The sequence below is a fragment of the Gallus gallus genome, chromosome 3 (genome assembly GCF_016699485.2).
Source record: "Gallus gallus isolate bGalGal1 chromosome 3, bGalGal1.mat.broiler.GRCg7b, whole genome shotgun sequence".
NCBI lineage: Eukaryota > Metazoa > Chordata > Aves > Galliformes > Phasianidae > Gallus > Gallus gallus.
In genome coordinates this window covers 57,859,841-57,876,585 of record NC_052534.1, presented here as the reverse complement: position 1 = coordinate 57,876,585, position 16,745 = coordinate 57,859,841, and the positions used below count along the sequence as shown (strand labels likewise).

Here is a 16,745-nt window from a genome sequence, read left to right as displayed (position 1 = left end):
TTCTTTTCACCTCTCAGCACTGTTTTTCTGTTGTTATAACTGTGCAGGTACTTCATACACTAATGTTCATGCAGCATCCTACTTTACACAGTTCCCATAGGTACACACTGATGTCACTAGTTATTCATATATATCATGACTTAATAAAAATAATTTGCTGTCATCTTTGATTAAAATACAACCATTTTTTGATCACGAAGAAGATAGCTTTTAGGTTGTTTAGTCTGTAGGCAGTGTTTTGTCTTCCTTATATTCAAACTAGTATTAAGAAAGAGTGGAAGGACTGGATATCTGACAGCTCAGTTTCTTAATTCTGTCTTGCACATCCTTCCCTTAAGTTTGCTTTCTTGATCACTGTGAGTGACAGCACCACTCAGTCTTGCAGTCCTACAACTTGGGTGTTGCTGACTCGTGTCCTTGGATCCTACTCTTGTTGATTCTGCCCTTCCAGTGTTTGTCTAAATTTTGCCAGAAGCTTGCAGAATTCTTAATAAAAAGGAGGAATGTCTCACAGGTGACAGATAAGAAACTGCTGTCATTTGCATTGAAATATAGAGCTTACCACTGACCCTTCTACAGCATAAGCTATATGATGCAGTAGAGCACAAACAGTTACTTTTTCATTTGCTTTTGCTTTAGTTTTAGCCCTTCTTGTGTTGTGGAAGGACCTAGTGATTACCGGTGTACTGCATGCCCACCTGGATATGAAGGCCAGTATTGTGAAAGGTAAGATGAATGAAAAAAGAGGCAAGTAACACATGAGTGAGGGAAAGCAATGTCCTTCAGTGCTGTGAGTGAATGTTTACTGATGTTTAACTGCATACTTTCAAATAAGTTATTTACTTTATACACATTGTTCAAACTCAGCTGCAATAGACCATTCCTACATACTGTGAATTGTGTTACTTATACCACTGATATTGTCTTAGTCTTTGTTTTTTTTCCTCTGGGCCACAGAAGTAAATACATGACACCAACTTCAAAAAACATTTATATGTAAATATATTGATGACAAAACTGCAAACTAGTAACCCAGAAGATAGCTTTTTTCTCATCCATAGCAACACTATGGGATTAAGATGATCTCACAGAATTATAGAATTATGAAGATTGGAAAAGACCTCTAAGATCATCTAGTCCAACTATTCACCAACCAATATTGCCCACTAAACCATGTCCTTAAGTACTACATCTACCCTTTCCTTAAACACCTCCAGGAATGGTGACTCCATAGCTTCCCTGGGCAGCCTGTTCCCATGCTTCATCACTCTTTCTGAGGAGAATTTTTTCCTAATATCCAATTTGAACCTCCCCTGGTGCAATTAGAAGTTGTTCTCTCATTCTGTTGCTAGTTTTGCAACAGAAAGAGGATGTTTTCTTTGAAACAGAAGAGGATGACTCCCACCATATCACAACCTCCTTTCAGATAGTTGTAGAGAGCCGTAAGGTCTCCCCTGAGCCTCCTCTTCTCCAGACTATACAATCCCAGTTCTGTCAGTCTCTCTTCACAATGTTTGTGCTCCAGAACCCTCACTGACTTTAATGCCCCTCTCTGGACATGCTCCAGGGCCTCCATGTTTTTCTTGTAATAGGGGGCCCAAAACTGAACACAGCACTTGAGGTGCGGCTGCACCAGAGCTGAGTACAGGGGGACAGTCACCCCCCTGGTCCTGCTGACTGCACTATTTCTGATACAAGGCAGGATGCCATTGGCTTTCTTGGCCACCTGGGCAAACTACTGCCTCATGTGCAGTCGAATGACAACCAGAACCCCGAGATCTTTTTTCTGCATGCAGCTTTCCAGCCATTCTGCCCCAAACCTGTAGTGTTGCATGACATTGTTTTGACCAAACCGCAGGATGCAGCACTTGGTCTTGTTGAACTTCATCCTACTGGCCTCAGACCAACAGTCCAGCCTGTCCAGATCCATCCATAGGGTCTTCCTTCCATCAGTCAGATCAGCACTTTCTCCACCGTGGTGTCATCTGCAAGCTTACTTGAGGATACAATCAATTCCCTCATCCAAATCTTCAATAAAGATATTAAACAGGATGGGCCCCAATACTATCCTTATTTGTCTGTATCTCAGCAAGTGACTTCAGTTCTAATGCAAAATATACATGGCTAATGGAAGGAAAGAAAGATCTTTAGATCAAACATAGCTAATGTAGGAACTTCTGTGTCATGGCATATCAGAAGTTTAACTGAAATCACTTCTGCATACTCTTTCAGTCTAGATTGTTCCATGTCCTGGTGATGAGATTATGCCCATCATTGTTGCACTGGACAGTCTGCAATATTTTCTCCTTCTATAAATGCACACTGAATGATATATCACCACTGATTTTTTTTTAATGGTTCATGAATTGTTATTCCTATACTTTTTGTTTACAGTCTTGCAAGGTATGCACTATAGTACACTATGCTTCTCTGTTGGCCAAATTTGTTTTTATTTGCAATGTCTAGATGTTCTCCTGGCTACACAGGAAATCCACAAACCCCAGGAGGATCCTGCCAGGAATGTGAGTGTGATCAATATGGTTCCATGCCTGTACCCTGTGACCCTGCCACCGGAGTGTGTACTTGCAAGCCTGGATTCACAGGGTGGAAGTGTGCTGGCTGTGAACATCGATATGCACGTGATGGCATGAAATGCATTTGTACGTATACTAACAAAATTTTGGAGAATACATGACTGTTTTCCATATTTCAGAAATTCAATCCTGCTATTGCAGAAGTCAGTTGTGTGGCTTCCTTTGAAATGCTTGTTGTGCTTCTTACTACTTTAGCATTCTGGTCTATTTTTTTTTTTTCACAAGCCTCGAAACGAAAGAGGTGCATGTAACATCAAGGCAAATAAATATTCTACATGCAGCCTTTTTCACAGAATGTGGTCAGTCTGTGTCTAAATAGCCAGAGGTCTGAGAAGTCTACAGCTGTCTAACATTAAAATCAACTAGTACAGTCCCAGCAAACTAAAAGCAATTTAAAAAGAAATTGGAAAAATAGAGAAACACAGGAAGTGTGAAAAATGACTGAAGACATCAAATCAGTCAAAAATGAAGCGTGGCTTTTTTGAGTGGATATGCAGGAAGCTATTAGCCAAGGCTTTACACAGCCATGTGGGACGATAGAGTGCAGAACATAGTTTCACTCAGCTTAACTTCTATGATCAGTTCTTGGAAGTGACTTGGTCTTAGGCTTCTAAGTGTGACTACCAAGATCAGTGCTCTCACATTATTAGTCCTGGTTCTAGGTACAATTATTTTTTGAAAATGAGTGGAGAAGTTACTGGGAATATATACATAAACAGTTTTATTAACAATATAGTGTCAGTTCATTAATGGAAATGTGATTGTGCTTAAGGAAAATAAAGTTCTAGTGTCCTGCAGTTTGATGGAATTTAGGACTTAATATCCTTTATCTTAAACGCTGTTTCAAATTACTTCAAAATGAATGCAAACAGAGTAGATAGCTATTTCAGAGAAGTAGCTACACATTCAAATCCATCTCACAGCTTGTGTGTCAAGGAGAAATATAATCATGAGTTAAGTTCCTAGCTCTTGCAGTTACAAAATTTTAAAATAACTATGTTTTCCAGAGTGATACCTGAATGAATTTTTTTTTCCTACGTCCTGAATATCTGTTCTAATTCCAGGACTAGTTGTAGTTTTCAGCCATGGGCACTCCACGGTATGTGTTTTATTCAGGATGGAGGAGTTTCTTTGTATAAAACAGGTTAAGTGAAAGTTTTCATTTGTAGTAGTTTTCCAATTTGTTAATCAGACTGTTTCATTGTGCGGATAATAAGGTTAAAAATCTCACTATCAATGGGAAAAGCTGTGTGCAGGCAAATCCAATTTTCCACCTTTTTGCTTTGAAAGCTGTGGCCCTCTATAATTTCTGATTTAACTGCAGCATAATTGTGTGCTGGTGTTAAAATGTATCTGCACTACCTGAAGCAGCATTTTTGCTCCGGCTAGATAATTGATTTTCATCCAAAAAAACAATCCTTTGACTTTGCACATGGACGTTTCATGTCATTGCTAGAAGGGAGGATACAGATAAAGAGATTTCTTTCTTTTGGTCACAAAAAAAAATGAGAATCATCTAGAGAAGTAGACGGGAGGCACCTAATTCTCCCCTGTATCACAGAAACCAGTCACTATGGCACTATGTCAATAACATCCCTGTCATGACTTGCAAAAACTGCTTTAATATTTCAGTAGACAATTCATGATTGTTTTCTCTCATTACAGGCAATTTATTTTGTTTAGAGGTTCCTCAACCCCATATAACTCCAAATCTGCCTTTGCTAATGCAGGGCAATACTCCTGGCACAGACTGTTCAATAAACCACTTACTTTTGGAGCATGTGTACTGTGCTAGACCAGGGGATTATGGAAATCTGGTGGAAATATGACACAGTGTTAACCATGGACAGGTGCCACAGGCTTCAGAGCACAGCTGTGTTTTATTTAACTGTTAGAGATACATTGCTGCAGCCCCTGATGTTCTTTAAAAGTTGCTGTCAAAGAACCATTAGAAACATCTTTCAAGGAAGCCCTAAATATTTCTTCTGTTACTCCCATAACATTTCTCTGTTCTGATTTTAATGCAGCTGAAAATTTGGTACTGTGTACAGTATGTTTTTACTTTTGTGTATCAACCACTTCCAAGCTACTCAGTAAACACTCTTCTGACTAGCTTCAGGTGTAATGAAGCCTTAATGGTAATAATAATAGTGATTAAGTACTTTAATGTACAGAAAATTAATGCCATATGTAGGATCCTGTTTGCATTCCATATTTCAAATGAGCTGCAAGCATGTATCTGCTTTTGTTCATTTGCAGAGTTTCATTTCAAATACTGGTGCAATTGCCTTATAGCTGTCAGAAGTATGAAAAAACACTAGCTAGGAAGTAAAATGGTCTGGTTTAATGAAAATACATACAAATACAATCACTCATGTTTGAATATAGTTGTAAGTAATATAAAACTATGGTTAAGCTATTCAATATTATGTTTAGGAAAGAGAAAAAAAATCTGAATATTTAGCAAAGAATAAGCATTCGAAAAAAAATTTTTGGAAAACTGTCAAAGGTCACACTGTACAGATAGGTAAAAGGTATAAAAGCTGAAGAATACATATTTGAATCCCATTGGGAGAGAATTAACCCACAACATTATAGAGTCGTATTATTTAATATTTAAATATATCCCCTATTGTAAGTATTCTAAGGGTTTTAGAGTAAAAATCTACAATGAAAAAAAAACAAAACAAAACCCCAAAAAAGATCCAAAGGCATCTTCATACTGTTTAAACTGATCTATTTTTCATATAGCTGAAAATCTGTTTTATCACAGTCTAACTCTTTTTTTCAAACTTGCCATTTTTCAGTTGCTTTTTGCATGACATATTTCAGTGCTGTAACACTTGTATTTTAGAAAACTGCAGGTAGAATGGAAAGAGAATATATTTTTAAACGCCCCTCTGTGAAGGGGAAGAATTTATTTACTGCTAAATAACAACAGAGAGATAATTATAGGTGAATGTCACAGAGAGAATTTACTGTCCATTATTTTCTCTTGTGTGTAATTAGGAGATAGAAAGAAATATCCAAAAAGTAGATTTTTTTTTTTCAAAGTAGGTTTTGCAATGGTCTGAATGATCTCTGATGTATCATTATTGTAAATTTTTGCATTGCTATGATTAATGACTGGATTATTTCCCAGCTAAAGTAATCGATCATCATGTAGTCATAATAATTTGATGAGGATTTCCTTGTAATTTTTATCTTAATTAATCTACTTCTTAAGCCTGCTCTCACTTCTGTATTGAAACAGTCAATAGCCAGTAGGAAAATTAGTAGCAACTGCAAACTAATTTTAGTAATTCTGGTAACATCCTTGCTTAATTTTAAACATGACAAAAGTTCTCACAAGTCTTCTCTAATACATACAGATTTAAATTTTCATTTATAAGAACAAATCAATTGTCTTGTAAATGCTTGATACGTCCTTATGCATCACTGTCATATTTACTGTAATAAGTGCAGTTCAGTGCATTTTAATACCTCAGTGTTCATTCTGATGAAAATTATCAACAGGAGGCAAGTGCTGACTGACCTATACTCTGCATAGTATTGAAGACACTTAATTTCTTCCTAAAACTCAATAGTTCCAATACAGAATACAGGTGAGTTGTATGATGAGTAGGAGCAGCCACTTCTCGTTCATCTATAACCAGCATGGTCAAGCAGGCTGACATCACTGATCCAAGTTTTGCATACGCATACCAATGTTATAGAAACAAGCTAAAATGCATATTGCTCCTTCCTCACCCTTTCTAGGGATCTTTGATCTTATCTATGAAAGGAGGAGTTAAAAAGGAGGTTGGATCAGGCCTGTAGCAATTGTGTTGTTGGTTTTCTTTTTTTACATTAGTACTTCTCTGGTATGTTTTTTGTTATACCCTATGACACTCCACTTCAATTGTAGAGTTTGTAGTACGTAAAATGAAGACCCTTAAATTGCACTGCTGTCAGAACAATGACTGTGCTTGTTACTGTTCAAGGGGGGGGAAAAAAAGAATAAATCCTAGGGAGAACTTCACGGTTTTATCATTAAATATATGGCAAGTCAGAACTCACCTTCTGAATGCTTTCTGAGTACCAGTCATAACTACAGTGGAGACTTATAAAGAATTTGACTTCAGTATTTTGAGTGTATTTGGAACACAAACCACACAAACCTTTCCTCAGAAGTACATTGTTGTCATAGGTGTTCCTTGGGGTCAAGAAAACCTCAGTTTAGAGCAGCCAATTTAGTTCTACTGTATGAGATTAAAGATGAACAGGAATCAGTCGTGACCTAGAGGGGTCAAACAGATATTTCATTGTTAGGAATTTTTCTCTAACTCAGTCTTGTGAACAAAATGGACATTTGGCTCTGCTACAGTCAGCAGACTTAAAGCTTTAAAAATTTAAATCTTTCTTATAGGTAAAAGGAGGAAATTGCATAGTCAGACAATGATAGATGGGATTTTCTTGATGCCCGGTCTTGAACACTTAAATATAGTACTTCAGGTAGACTGCTGTTTGCAAGGAGAGGGAGTTTTTCCCACTTGCCTCAGGAGAAAGAGGGAGCTCTTACCATTCTGCTCCTTGCAGAGTCAAGATCTTCCCTCTATAATAGGCAGTAGCTCCATGATCATAGTCCTCTCAAATTCAGAATTAGGCAAAGATGCTGTCTCTTTCCAGAATCAGATCTTGAAGAATCTGTGAAAAGAAACGTCTTCTAGCTCCCACACAGTCCTTGATTCAGCAGGAGCTAGAAAATTATTACAAGCCTTCAGAGGCTGATCTGAAAATGATAGCATGTAACACCAGATCTGTGAAGTACTGGCCTAGCTTCTGCTATGTTGTTAGTTTAACAGAATGTGTGAGCCCTTATGACACAGAGGTAAGAATTACGCTTTTCATTTCACTGGCCAGCTGTTCCTCCATCTGCATGGGCTCATTATGGGACCAGCACTTCCTCCTTGACACAGAAGTTGATAATTTGTCAGTGGTTCTCTCTGTTTTGGATTGGTTTTATGATGTGTGAGCCCCTGTTGAGTTTATACGCGTATCCCAGTGTCTTTTGCCCTTCTCAAGCACTATATAACCTAACAAGTACTGATATGTATCAAAACCAGTAAACAGAGCTCTATAAACAACAGAAGTAAAAAAAAAAAAAAACCTGAGCCATTCCTTTAGACACTGATTTGGCTTAAATTTTGGAGATACACCATTCTCACACAAACCCCCTGAAACCAGGAGCATTTTCAGTGCACCTTAAGCTTTTAGCTGTCTACCAGGGCTCTGTTTTGGGAGGCTGTTGTTGTGTTAACTGCTGTAGGTGCTGAAGCTTACTCAGCAGTTCACCCACTCCCACACGGTGTAATGGGGAAGAGAACTGGATAGGTAAAAACAAGAAAATCCATGGACTGAGACATGTTAGTACCTCAAACAAAGCTGCATATGCAAGCAGAGCAAAATAATTCACTGCTTCTCTTTGATGTGCATCAGCCCCAGGAGAGCAGGACTACATCATGCTTAATAGTTACTTGGAAAAACAGCTAGCATAACTCTAAAGAGCAACCCCCTTCTCCTTCTTTCCCCCAGCTATTATTGCTGAGAAAAATTTTTATTTGTTAGGGAGTACATATTTGGGTATACAGCTCTCCTAGCTGTGTCCCCTTCCCATCTATTGCTGACCCCCAACCTCCTCACTGTGGAACAGTGGCAGAAACAGGGAAGGCCTTTGTGCTGTGCAAGCACTGCTCAGCAAGAATTAAAACATGGGTGTATTATCAATGTTGTTGTGGTCACAAATCCAAAAAGCACCACCGTATGAGACACTATGGAGAAAATAATCTCCATTCCAGCCAAAATGAGTACAAGACTAGAAAGAAGGTTGATTGGCTTTAAATCAGTGCCAAAATGGGAAAAATAGAGTAATGCCCGAAAGTTGGATAAGGCTAGTGAAAAATCAGCTGTTTTTATTGATTCCACAGGAAACAGTAATACTTAAGAGTTAGCAGCTGTCATAAATTAAGACCAGTATCAGAGATTTCATGGCTTCCCTTACATCAGATATTACCTAGTCATAACACAGATGCACTGTGCATCTTATGCATTTTAAAAGCAATAAATGTATTAAAGAAAAATTCTGTGAGGAGAATTGCCCAGGTGGAGGAACATGCTGTTGCTGTCACCTGTTTCCTTTATTCTACGTTATTTTTCTCTTTGTAAGATGGAGAAAGTGGCTGTATATGCAGAAATCTGTAGTGTCTCTTATTACATGATCAGTTATTTCTTCAAATAAAATTTCTCTAGCATGCAATTGTTGGAGAAGCTCCTTGCAAGAGGTAAGTCAAAATCCTTTACAGGGCTTCTTGTGCATGGGGAAATATAGTAAAAGTGGAAAAGAGTAATTTCCATTAGCTGCTCACTGCAGTATTGTATTATTGACTGCATGATTTGCTTCTCACATGCTTGCAGTGTTGTAATGATCTGAATTTAGTGCTGCATTTATTTATATTAGACACAAATTCATCTTGACAGTTTTATAGAAAAAGACACATAAAAAATTTGTCTCATAAAATATAATCATGCTCTTGAAATATTGCCTTAGATCTAGTGCCTTTCAGGCTGCATACTGGAGTAGTTTAGTTCTGTCTCATCTACTCGACTGTGGTCCTCACATGACATACTTCATCTTTTCAATTGGTTAATTTATATTGAATGTTCACCGTACAGTGCCAATTTTTAACCCCCTGAGAATACTTCATGTCTTCATAAGACGTTCTTTTTTTTATTGTTGTTATTGATGTGAATTAAGTTTATTGTCAACATGTAACAAATTTTTAGTGTTTTATTACCAATCACTGTGATAATTTTGAGGGTGAATAGATCTATCTTGTTTTATAAGTGAAATATTATGTATCAGAATAAATATATAGTTTTCTGCACCCACTTCTTACTGCACTAATGCAGTATCTATCTTGTCTCCTTTCCAGTCATCACGATCTTCATAGTGTATTAAACTAGTATTCATGATTTTTACTTTTTCCGCATTTGACTCAAAGTCTCACTGTATTGGAGAGTCATTCTACCTAATAAGAAATGCATTTAAGTTTGTTGTGGCTGAAAACCTTAAAAAACAGTCTACGTGAACAAGAGATTTCAGAAAAAAAAATGAAATTCCTGTCTAGGAGCGTTATTGAGAGAAATAATTGCATACTTGTAAAAATTTTATGTAAAAACATGTCTCTTAATATCACTGGAGAATATATTCATTGCTTCACAATTTGTTCCACGTCCTGATATGTTGCTTTACTTTGTCAGCCATATGCAGCACCTTTATGTCTGGAAAGAGAAAGGTATTCCCACAACTCCTTTGGATTGGATGAGGAATTTTCCTTTCTGCATAGTACAAGTTTTTAGTTATGAGAATGTCTTGTGGTAGTTAATAGAAGGCAAAGAGGGGATGGAAATGCAAACTACTTTTGTTATATGCAGCCTTCACTGGTATTTTTCATGCTAAAGAATATTTGCAAGCAATAAAATCATACATGAAAAACTTCTAAGCTGGTTAGTGACAGGAGATAGGAAAAAGCATTTCTTAAAAGAAAACTAGCAGTCTTTTCCCGGACTCTCTTTACTGTTTGCATTACAATTTAAACATGATTGGCCATGCTGTTACTGACTATAAAATACATAAAGTGTAAGATTTCTGTGGTTTATCTTATGTTCAAATCCACAACTGTGCTATAGGTTTTAAACTGCTCCTTAGATTTTCCAAAAATTACCTGTCCACTTTTCTCAGACTTTCTCCAAATTGCTTGTCTAAGTTAGGATTTTATATGGGCTACTCTGTAATGGGCAACATTAATTTTTCCCCTTTTTGTGAGGTAAACCTACCAGTTTTGTCCTCTGTTTCATATTATATTGTCTCATTACTAACTCCCAAGCAATGAAGTCTTTCCTGTTCCCCAGCTGCTGTCTCCACTTTTTATCACTCTGTGCTTTTGGGGTAAATTATCTGAAATGAGCATTAACTTTCAAAGAATTCTATGTGTGCTGTAAAATATTTCTAACTCAAACACATGCTTTAAACATTTATCAGAAATGAAACGGTTTTGCTGTTCTTCTTCCAGCTTGTGATGATGAATGTACAGGACTCCTTCTCAATGACCTGGATCGACTAAACCAGATGATCATGAGTGTTAACCTGACTGGTCCACTGCCTGCTCCATATAAATTGTTGTACAGTTTTGAGAACACAACACAGGAATTAAAGGTATGTATGCACTTATATACGAAGGTTACATATTCACATACACAAATAATCATGCTCCAGTACAACTGTTCATAAGTCTGTGCAAAAATGCAGCTATAAGTAGTTTCAGGGAAGAAGATTTAGTTACTTCAAACTTGCTATAGTTGGGAAGTAGTTATTAAAGTTATTTATTTTGACTTATTTTAATATGTAAATCTTGCAGCAATAATTTGTTTACAAATATGCAAGGATTATGCTGCAGGCACAGAAGAAGTAATACTTGATATAAATAAAATAGTGTTTATGCTTGTTGTCCAGAAAGCAGCTATGCATTGTATACAAGCTATGTTGCCTACCATGCTTACACATTTTTCACTACAATGTGCAAAGCTGTCAAGATTCCTGAGGAAAACACAATGGATGGATGTGACAGAAGGGTAAATGACAAAAGGGAGTCGCATCATGTAATGAAAAGGAAATGCATCTTGTGTTTTTTTTTTTTCCCTACAATATTTGGAAGCATGGAGAACCATAAAATACAGACTTTTACTTTCCTTCCTCTCTTTCCCCAACAGCATTTGCTTTCACCTCAGCGAGCACCAGAGAGACTTCTTCAGTTAGCTCAGGATAATCTGGATACACTGGTGACAGAAATGGATGAACTACTGACAAGAGTAAGTCTGTGATCACACTGGGGTCTATCGGTTTGGTTAAAGCTGCATAATGACAGAATATGAATTAAACATGTATGAATAGATGAATTATAAGATGCTTCTCGGTCTCAATATTTGAAATGGTAGCAGGTTCTCTAAAAACACCCTTTTGTGGGCCAATTCACTGAGATATATTTCCTGTAAAGCTTTATAATTAAGACAGAACTATTAAAGAGCTCCCAAGGATGAGCCTACTTGGAAAATCTGAGATTGAACAAAATAGAGGTCTTGTTATCAACTGCAGATTATATTTCAAACTCAGTGGTAACTAATGTGCCTACCACACAGTTTCTCACGTGGCTGGAGTCTTTCTTTGATTAGCTGAGACTTCTAGAAACTGGACTGCCTGGTTCCCTTCTTTTTCTTCTGAACTTTAATGTGATCTCTGGTGAGACTATCTGATTTCTGCATTAACAACGTTATCTCATATGCTCTCCTTTAAATCTGAGTCTGACTATCTCAAGATAGTTCTCAGTCTGTTTCCCTTATAAGATTTTCACAATACAAGTAGTCTGATTTCACTCAGATTTACTTATTGTCTAGCCATCTCAAGCCCATTATAGGATTATTTTATTTTATTTATTTGCAGTATTATTTTCCTTTAATGTTATCTGTTGGCATTGGCTGTTTTGTTTGTTTGTTTGTTTTGTTTGTTAGTTTGTTTTTCTGGGAGCTGTAGAGGTAACGGTAGCCTTGGTTGATTCATTTATTTTGAACAACTTTTATTGCAAGATAGTGAAATTCCTCATTTAGCAAATAACTTGTACTCATTAAGAGTCTATGAATGAGTAATTGAAATGGGGGCAGGAGAACTCAAAGGAGGACTCAAATATTGCAGAGGGTGTGTGCATTTATTTAACTATATACATTCTATTTTTAATTTATGGGGAAACTAAGAGTATTTTGGATTTCACTTGATGTGCTATTTACTCTTTATATTGAAATATTGAAACTTTTGTAGTAGACCTTTTTTTTGGTCAGTAAGGCATTGTCTAAGAAAATAATATAAATTGTACCACCTAGTGGATAAAAAATAGGAAAATGAAACAAAGACTATAAAAACAGTTATCCCAAAGGCATTAATGTGATGGTCTAGCAAAAATAATGTTAATGACTAGGTGCTCCCTGACATTGAAATAGCAACATAAGCAAAATATTGATTGCTGTGAGGTTGATATATACACCTGAGAGAATTTACCTAAACCCCGTGTAGTTTTAGCATAGTTACAGAACCAAAATTCTCAAAGCAATTGGTTTAATTGTGTGTGTTTTGAAAACCTTGGATGGATAAGTAAACATCTGCCTTGAGTGTATGCATATGTATGTTCATGTGTTTGTGTACATACACACCCCTACACATACACATGCATATATATATGTGAATGCATTGAGTTTACAGAAAGTTCCTTTTTCACTTCTGCTTGATCTTCTATTTTTCTGCCAGAAATAACTATGACAGTTTTAAGTCTAGAAGTTATGTGTTGTTTTTTTAAATTCATGAGAGTCCTGCAAGCATAGAAAATTATATTTCTATTAAGATTTCTCAATCTTTTTTCTTTTGCGCAGTTGCTCTTTTTAATAGCCTTTTCCAACTACTCCCCTCCACACTCTCTGTCCAGTTCCACCGAGGTTATATATATTTCAATCACCTAAGATATGCTGCAAATTCTTAATTTTTGTGAACCAGTCTTGAAAGGAAAACTGTTGCAAATGTGATCTTAAGGAATTAGCCAGGTTATAACTACTTTCCTTGCTTCTGTTTTCCCTTGCAGCAGTGAGTAAGTTGTCTTATGATCTCTAGTTTAACTTGCAGAGAAACTGAATAAGACTTCAGTTTTTAATCTGGGGACTATCAAAATGTGCTAAGTCCTACCCTTCTCTTTCCATGTTTGTAAATAGGATTAATGTTTCCAAAAGAAGAATTGAATATTGAAGCCTCATTTCTAAATGAAGACATAGCTTAAAACCACATAACAAGTAATTGATGCACACAGTGCAGCCGTAGGTAGCAAACTTTCTGCTCATATTTCAGACTTGTCAAAGTGAAAGCAGTAGTGATAAGGATGAGAATTGTTGAGGAATCTTTTTCCATGAGCAAAAATTTCTACCAATTTTAAGGTAAAATGTAGATAAAATAAAATGTAAAATGTAGATAAATACAGTAGTATTTACTCAATACAAAAAACCTTTCAACCAGTCATCCCATCTGTCAATGAAGCTCTTTTTTTTTTTTTTTTTAATTTCTGTCAGTGACAAATTGTACCACATCATTATAAGACGTACACAAGATCCTCATCTTTTTCTCTTGCACTGGTTACATTGTTATGTACTTGCATGCTGATTCCTACATCTGTTACCTAAGATAGACCTAAAATTTCTCATTTCTTGTTAGTTCACTATTTTTAATTAGAAACACATCCTTTCTAATTTCATACCTTCAGAGAACCTTCAAGAGAGTCAGGGATCCTCTTAATTGATGAGTGAGTTATTTTGGTTTTGTGAACTTCTTCATTTCTCCCCTACCATTGGATTTGTCAAGTTCATAAATTTGTGTAAGTAGTAGTAGGGGCAACTTAGCTTGCAACAAATGGAAGCATATAGATGGTGAGCCAAGAGCTTCCATTTTTGCAGTGGCATCTGAGTTTGCCTTCTTTCTGTTGTCTGCAGCCCGCTAGCTACAGAAATGCATGTTGGGCTCCACTCCTAATGCCATCTTGAGGAGTTTCTCGTGGTTTGATGTGTAGCTTCTGATCTTAATATAGTCTTTACATTAGATCAGGGCATCCTATAGCACCTGTATCATTAAATATAAGCTGTGAACATCACGAAGGCAGGCTTCACTGGTCTCAAATTCTTGCTTTATCAGATTTCTGATGTGGAGATCTCCTTTATGTAAAGAGGTCTCATTTGTGTCCAGACAGATTCGTTCCAAACCCTTGTTCTGGGCCCAGTCTGCTGGACTCTTATTCTTCTCCCAGAAAGTGACTGTTGCTTCTTTAAACTTAAACGTTAGCAGCATCTGAAGTCTGACTTTATGGAAATTATGAACAGTTGTAAACTGAATATATAGCAAATGAGTAGGATTTTACTAATAAATGGAAAGATTTAATTAGCCATGCAATGGCTGGGTGCACTGTGAAAGATGTTTTGTGATTTAATTTGGTTTATGGAGTTAAAGCTTGACCAGAAAATGAAGTGAAAGGTTGTTTTTCAGCAAAGCAATTTATGGCAAAATACAGAAAGCATACAGTGAAGCTGGATGAGATTTAAGTACTAAAGAGAACTGTTACAGAGTGAAAATGGAAACTGTTTGATGGCAGATTAATATGCATGAAAATTTAGTGTATGCCACTCAGTCATAAATAGAGAGCTTAAAGTGGCCAATTGGAATTAACATGAATGCAAAAAAGTAATCAAAAATAAGAGAAGTCTATGCAAGTTTTTATCACCATTTGTAATAAAGGATGTGGAAATATATAACATAATGAATGTGACTGTGAAAATTCTAAATAAAAAAAATACAAAGCAAAGAATAAACGGCTGATTGGTGAGGATAAGACACTATATAATAAAATTGTTCTCAATTGCATGAAGAATGAAATTACATTGGGAATGGAAAGCTAGGCTAGAGCAGTGGTACATCAAGGCTGTTCTGTATTTCTGCCTTTTTTCTATCGCAGTTGCCTTTTACAACTCACTATGACAATATTTTAACACTGCATACAGGTAGGTAAAAGGTTTTGTAAATCTTAGAGGAAGTAGGCATTAGCATGATTAAAGCTGCATAAATATGAAAAAACTAGGATAAAAATAAAACTAACTCCCCCAGTCTTGTATGGGTTCCTAATTCTTCTGATCTCATCTGTTTAAATATTTTCATGTACATTTGCACAGTAACAACTCTGAAGTAAACCAAAACAGTAAGTAATATGATAATGCCAAGGATTTCATTGCAGAAACCCAGCTGTCCTGACATATCTTGAGGGCTTCCATGTAAAAGCTAATCAAGCAAAAATAAATGTCTTAAAGTGATATTATTCTTCTTTGACCATTATTGATATAGGTATATATAGATATATACACATTTATTTATTTATTTATTGTAACCTAGAAAATGGTCTGTACAGCTCAAGTCAGTTTGCTTGGAATTATTGGCCTCCTAGCCATTTCCCAGGGATTTGAAAGTTCATAATTCTCTGCTTCTAGTTATATCTTGGGAGTGCAAATTGGACTGTCACAACCCAACCACTGGTTAAAGAGGAGAGGAGAAGGAGGTATCTTGTGTTGTTTTATTTTGTTTCATAATACATCTTGACAAGCTTTGTTGCCTGAAATAGCTCATATGTAATAAAAATGGGTCAATTTTGCAAATAGAGATCTTGAAGAACTAAGTAGAAAGTAGTAACATAATTCCTTTCCTCAACATATTTTTCAGGTATGCAGCAGATGCCTGTCTTCATACTGCTTCCTGCTGCTGTTATGATTCAATAAAATTATAAAGTCTTTAGGTGCACAAAGCTTAAATGTTAGCAACCCAATAAGTTATGAGCCAACAGCTTCAAACATTGGAGCTGAACAACTCTATTTCACTTCTTTTCCTCTTTTTCTCAGTTTAACTAATGTATGGATTTTAAATTCTTGCTTGTTGGCATAGTCTGTCTCTTTGAGAATTGTTCAAGGGAAGAAAGAAAAAGGTCAAGATATCTGCTGCACTTTGTCAATGGTAAAGTTCATAACTGTGAAACTATGGAAAGTATCCCCTGAAGAATCTATTAAAAGCTTCTGAACAATTTTTTTTTTTTAAGCAAGTTCAGTGAAAAATTTCATCCTGTGTCTCTTTGCATGATATGCCATATAACTAAAAATCTCTAAGAACCTGAAGTAAAGCCTTCCAATTTACATGAAGAGGAAAATGTAAAACTATTTGTGTAATTGTACAGAACATGTCGTTTCCCATGCATCTGATCAATAATCCATTGCCTTTTCCGTGAGGAAAGTTTTGCACATAAATTCAACCAGTAGGGATTTTGCATAGTGAAGCCTTGTCTTGTTTATTAATTGAGCTTTTACTGAATTTGGTTCACTAGGCTACCAAGGTGACAGCAGATGGCGAGCAAACAAGGCAGGATGCTGAGAGGACCCATGACAGAGCAAGATCTCTTGGACAGTTCATGAAGGGCATTCTCCAAGCTGCTGAAGGTATTG

At 36.4% G+C, this 16,745-nt stretch overlaps 1 protein-coding gene across 6 annotated transcripts in view; it reads left to right on the top strand.

Annotated features, from left to right (window-relative positions):
- LAMA2 (laminin subunit alpha 2) overlaps positions 1–16,745 on the top strand; it is a 336,526-nt gene that overhangs the window by 239,872 nt on the left and 79,909 nt on the right. For all 6 annotated transcript variants that reach the window (XM_040697911.2, XM_040697907.2, XM_040697910.2 and 3 more), the window contains exons 31-35: positions 640–726; positions 2,467–2,660; positions 10,706–10,848; positions 11,403–11,501; positions 16,628–16,739. In XM_040697911.2, coding sequence (XP_040553845.1) covers positions 640–726; positions 2,467–2,660; positions 10,706–10,848; positions 11,403–11,501; positions 16,628–16,739 — 635 coding nt within the window. The remainder of the gene's footprint in view (positions 1–639; positions 727–2,466; positions 2,661–10,705; positions 10,849–11,402; positions 11,502–16,627; positions 16,740–16,745) is intronic.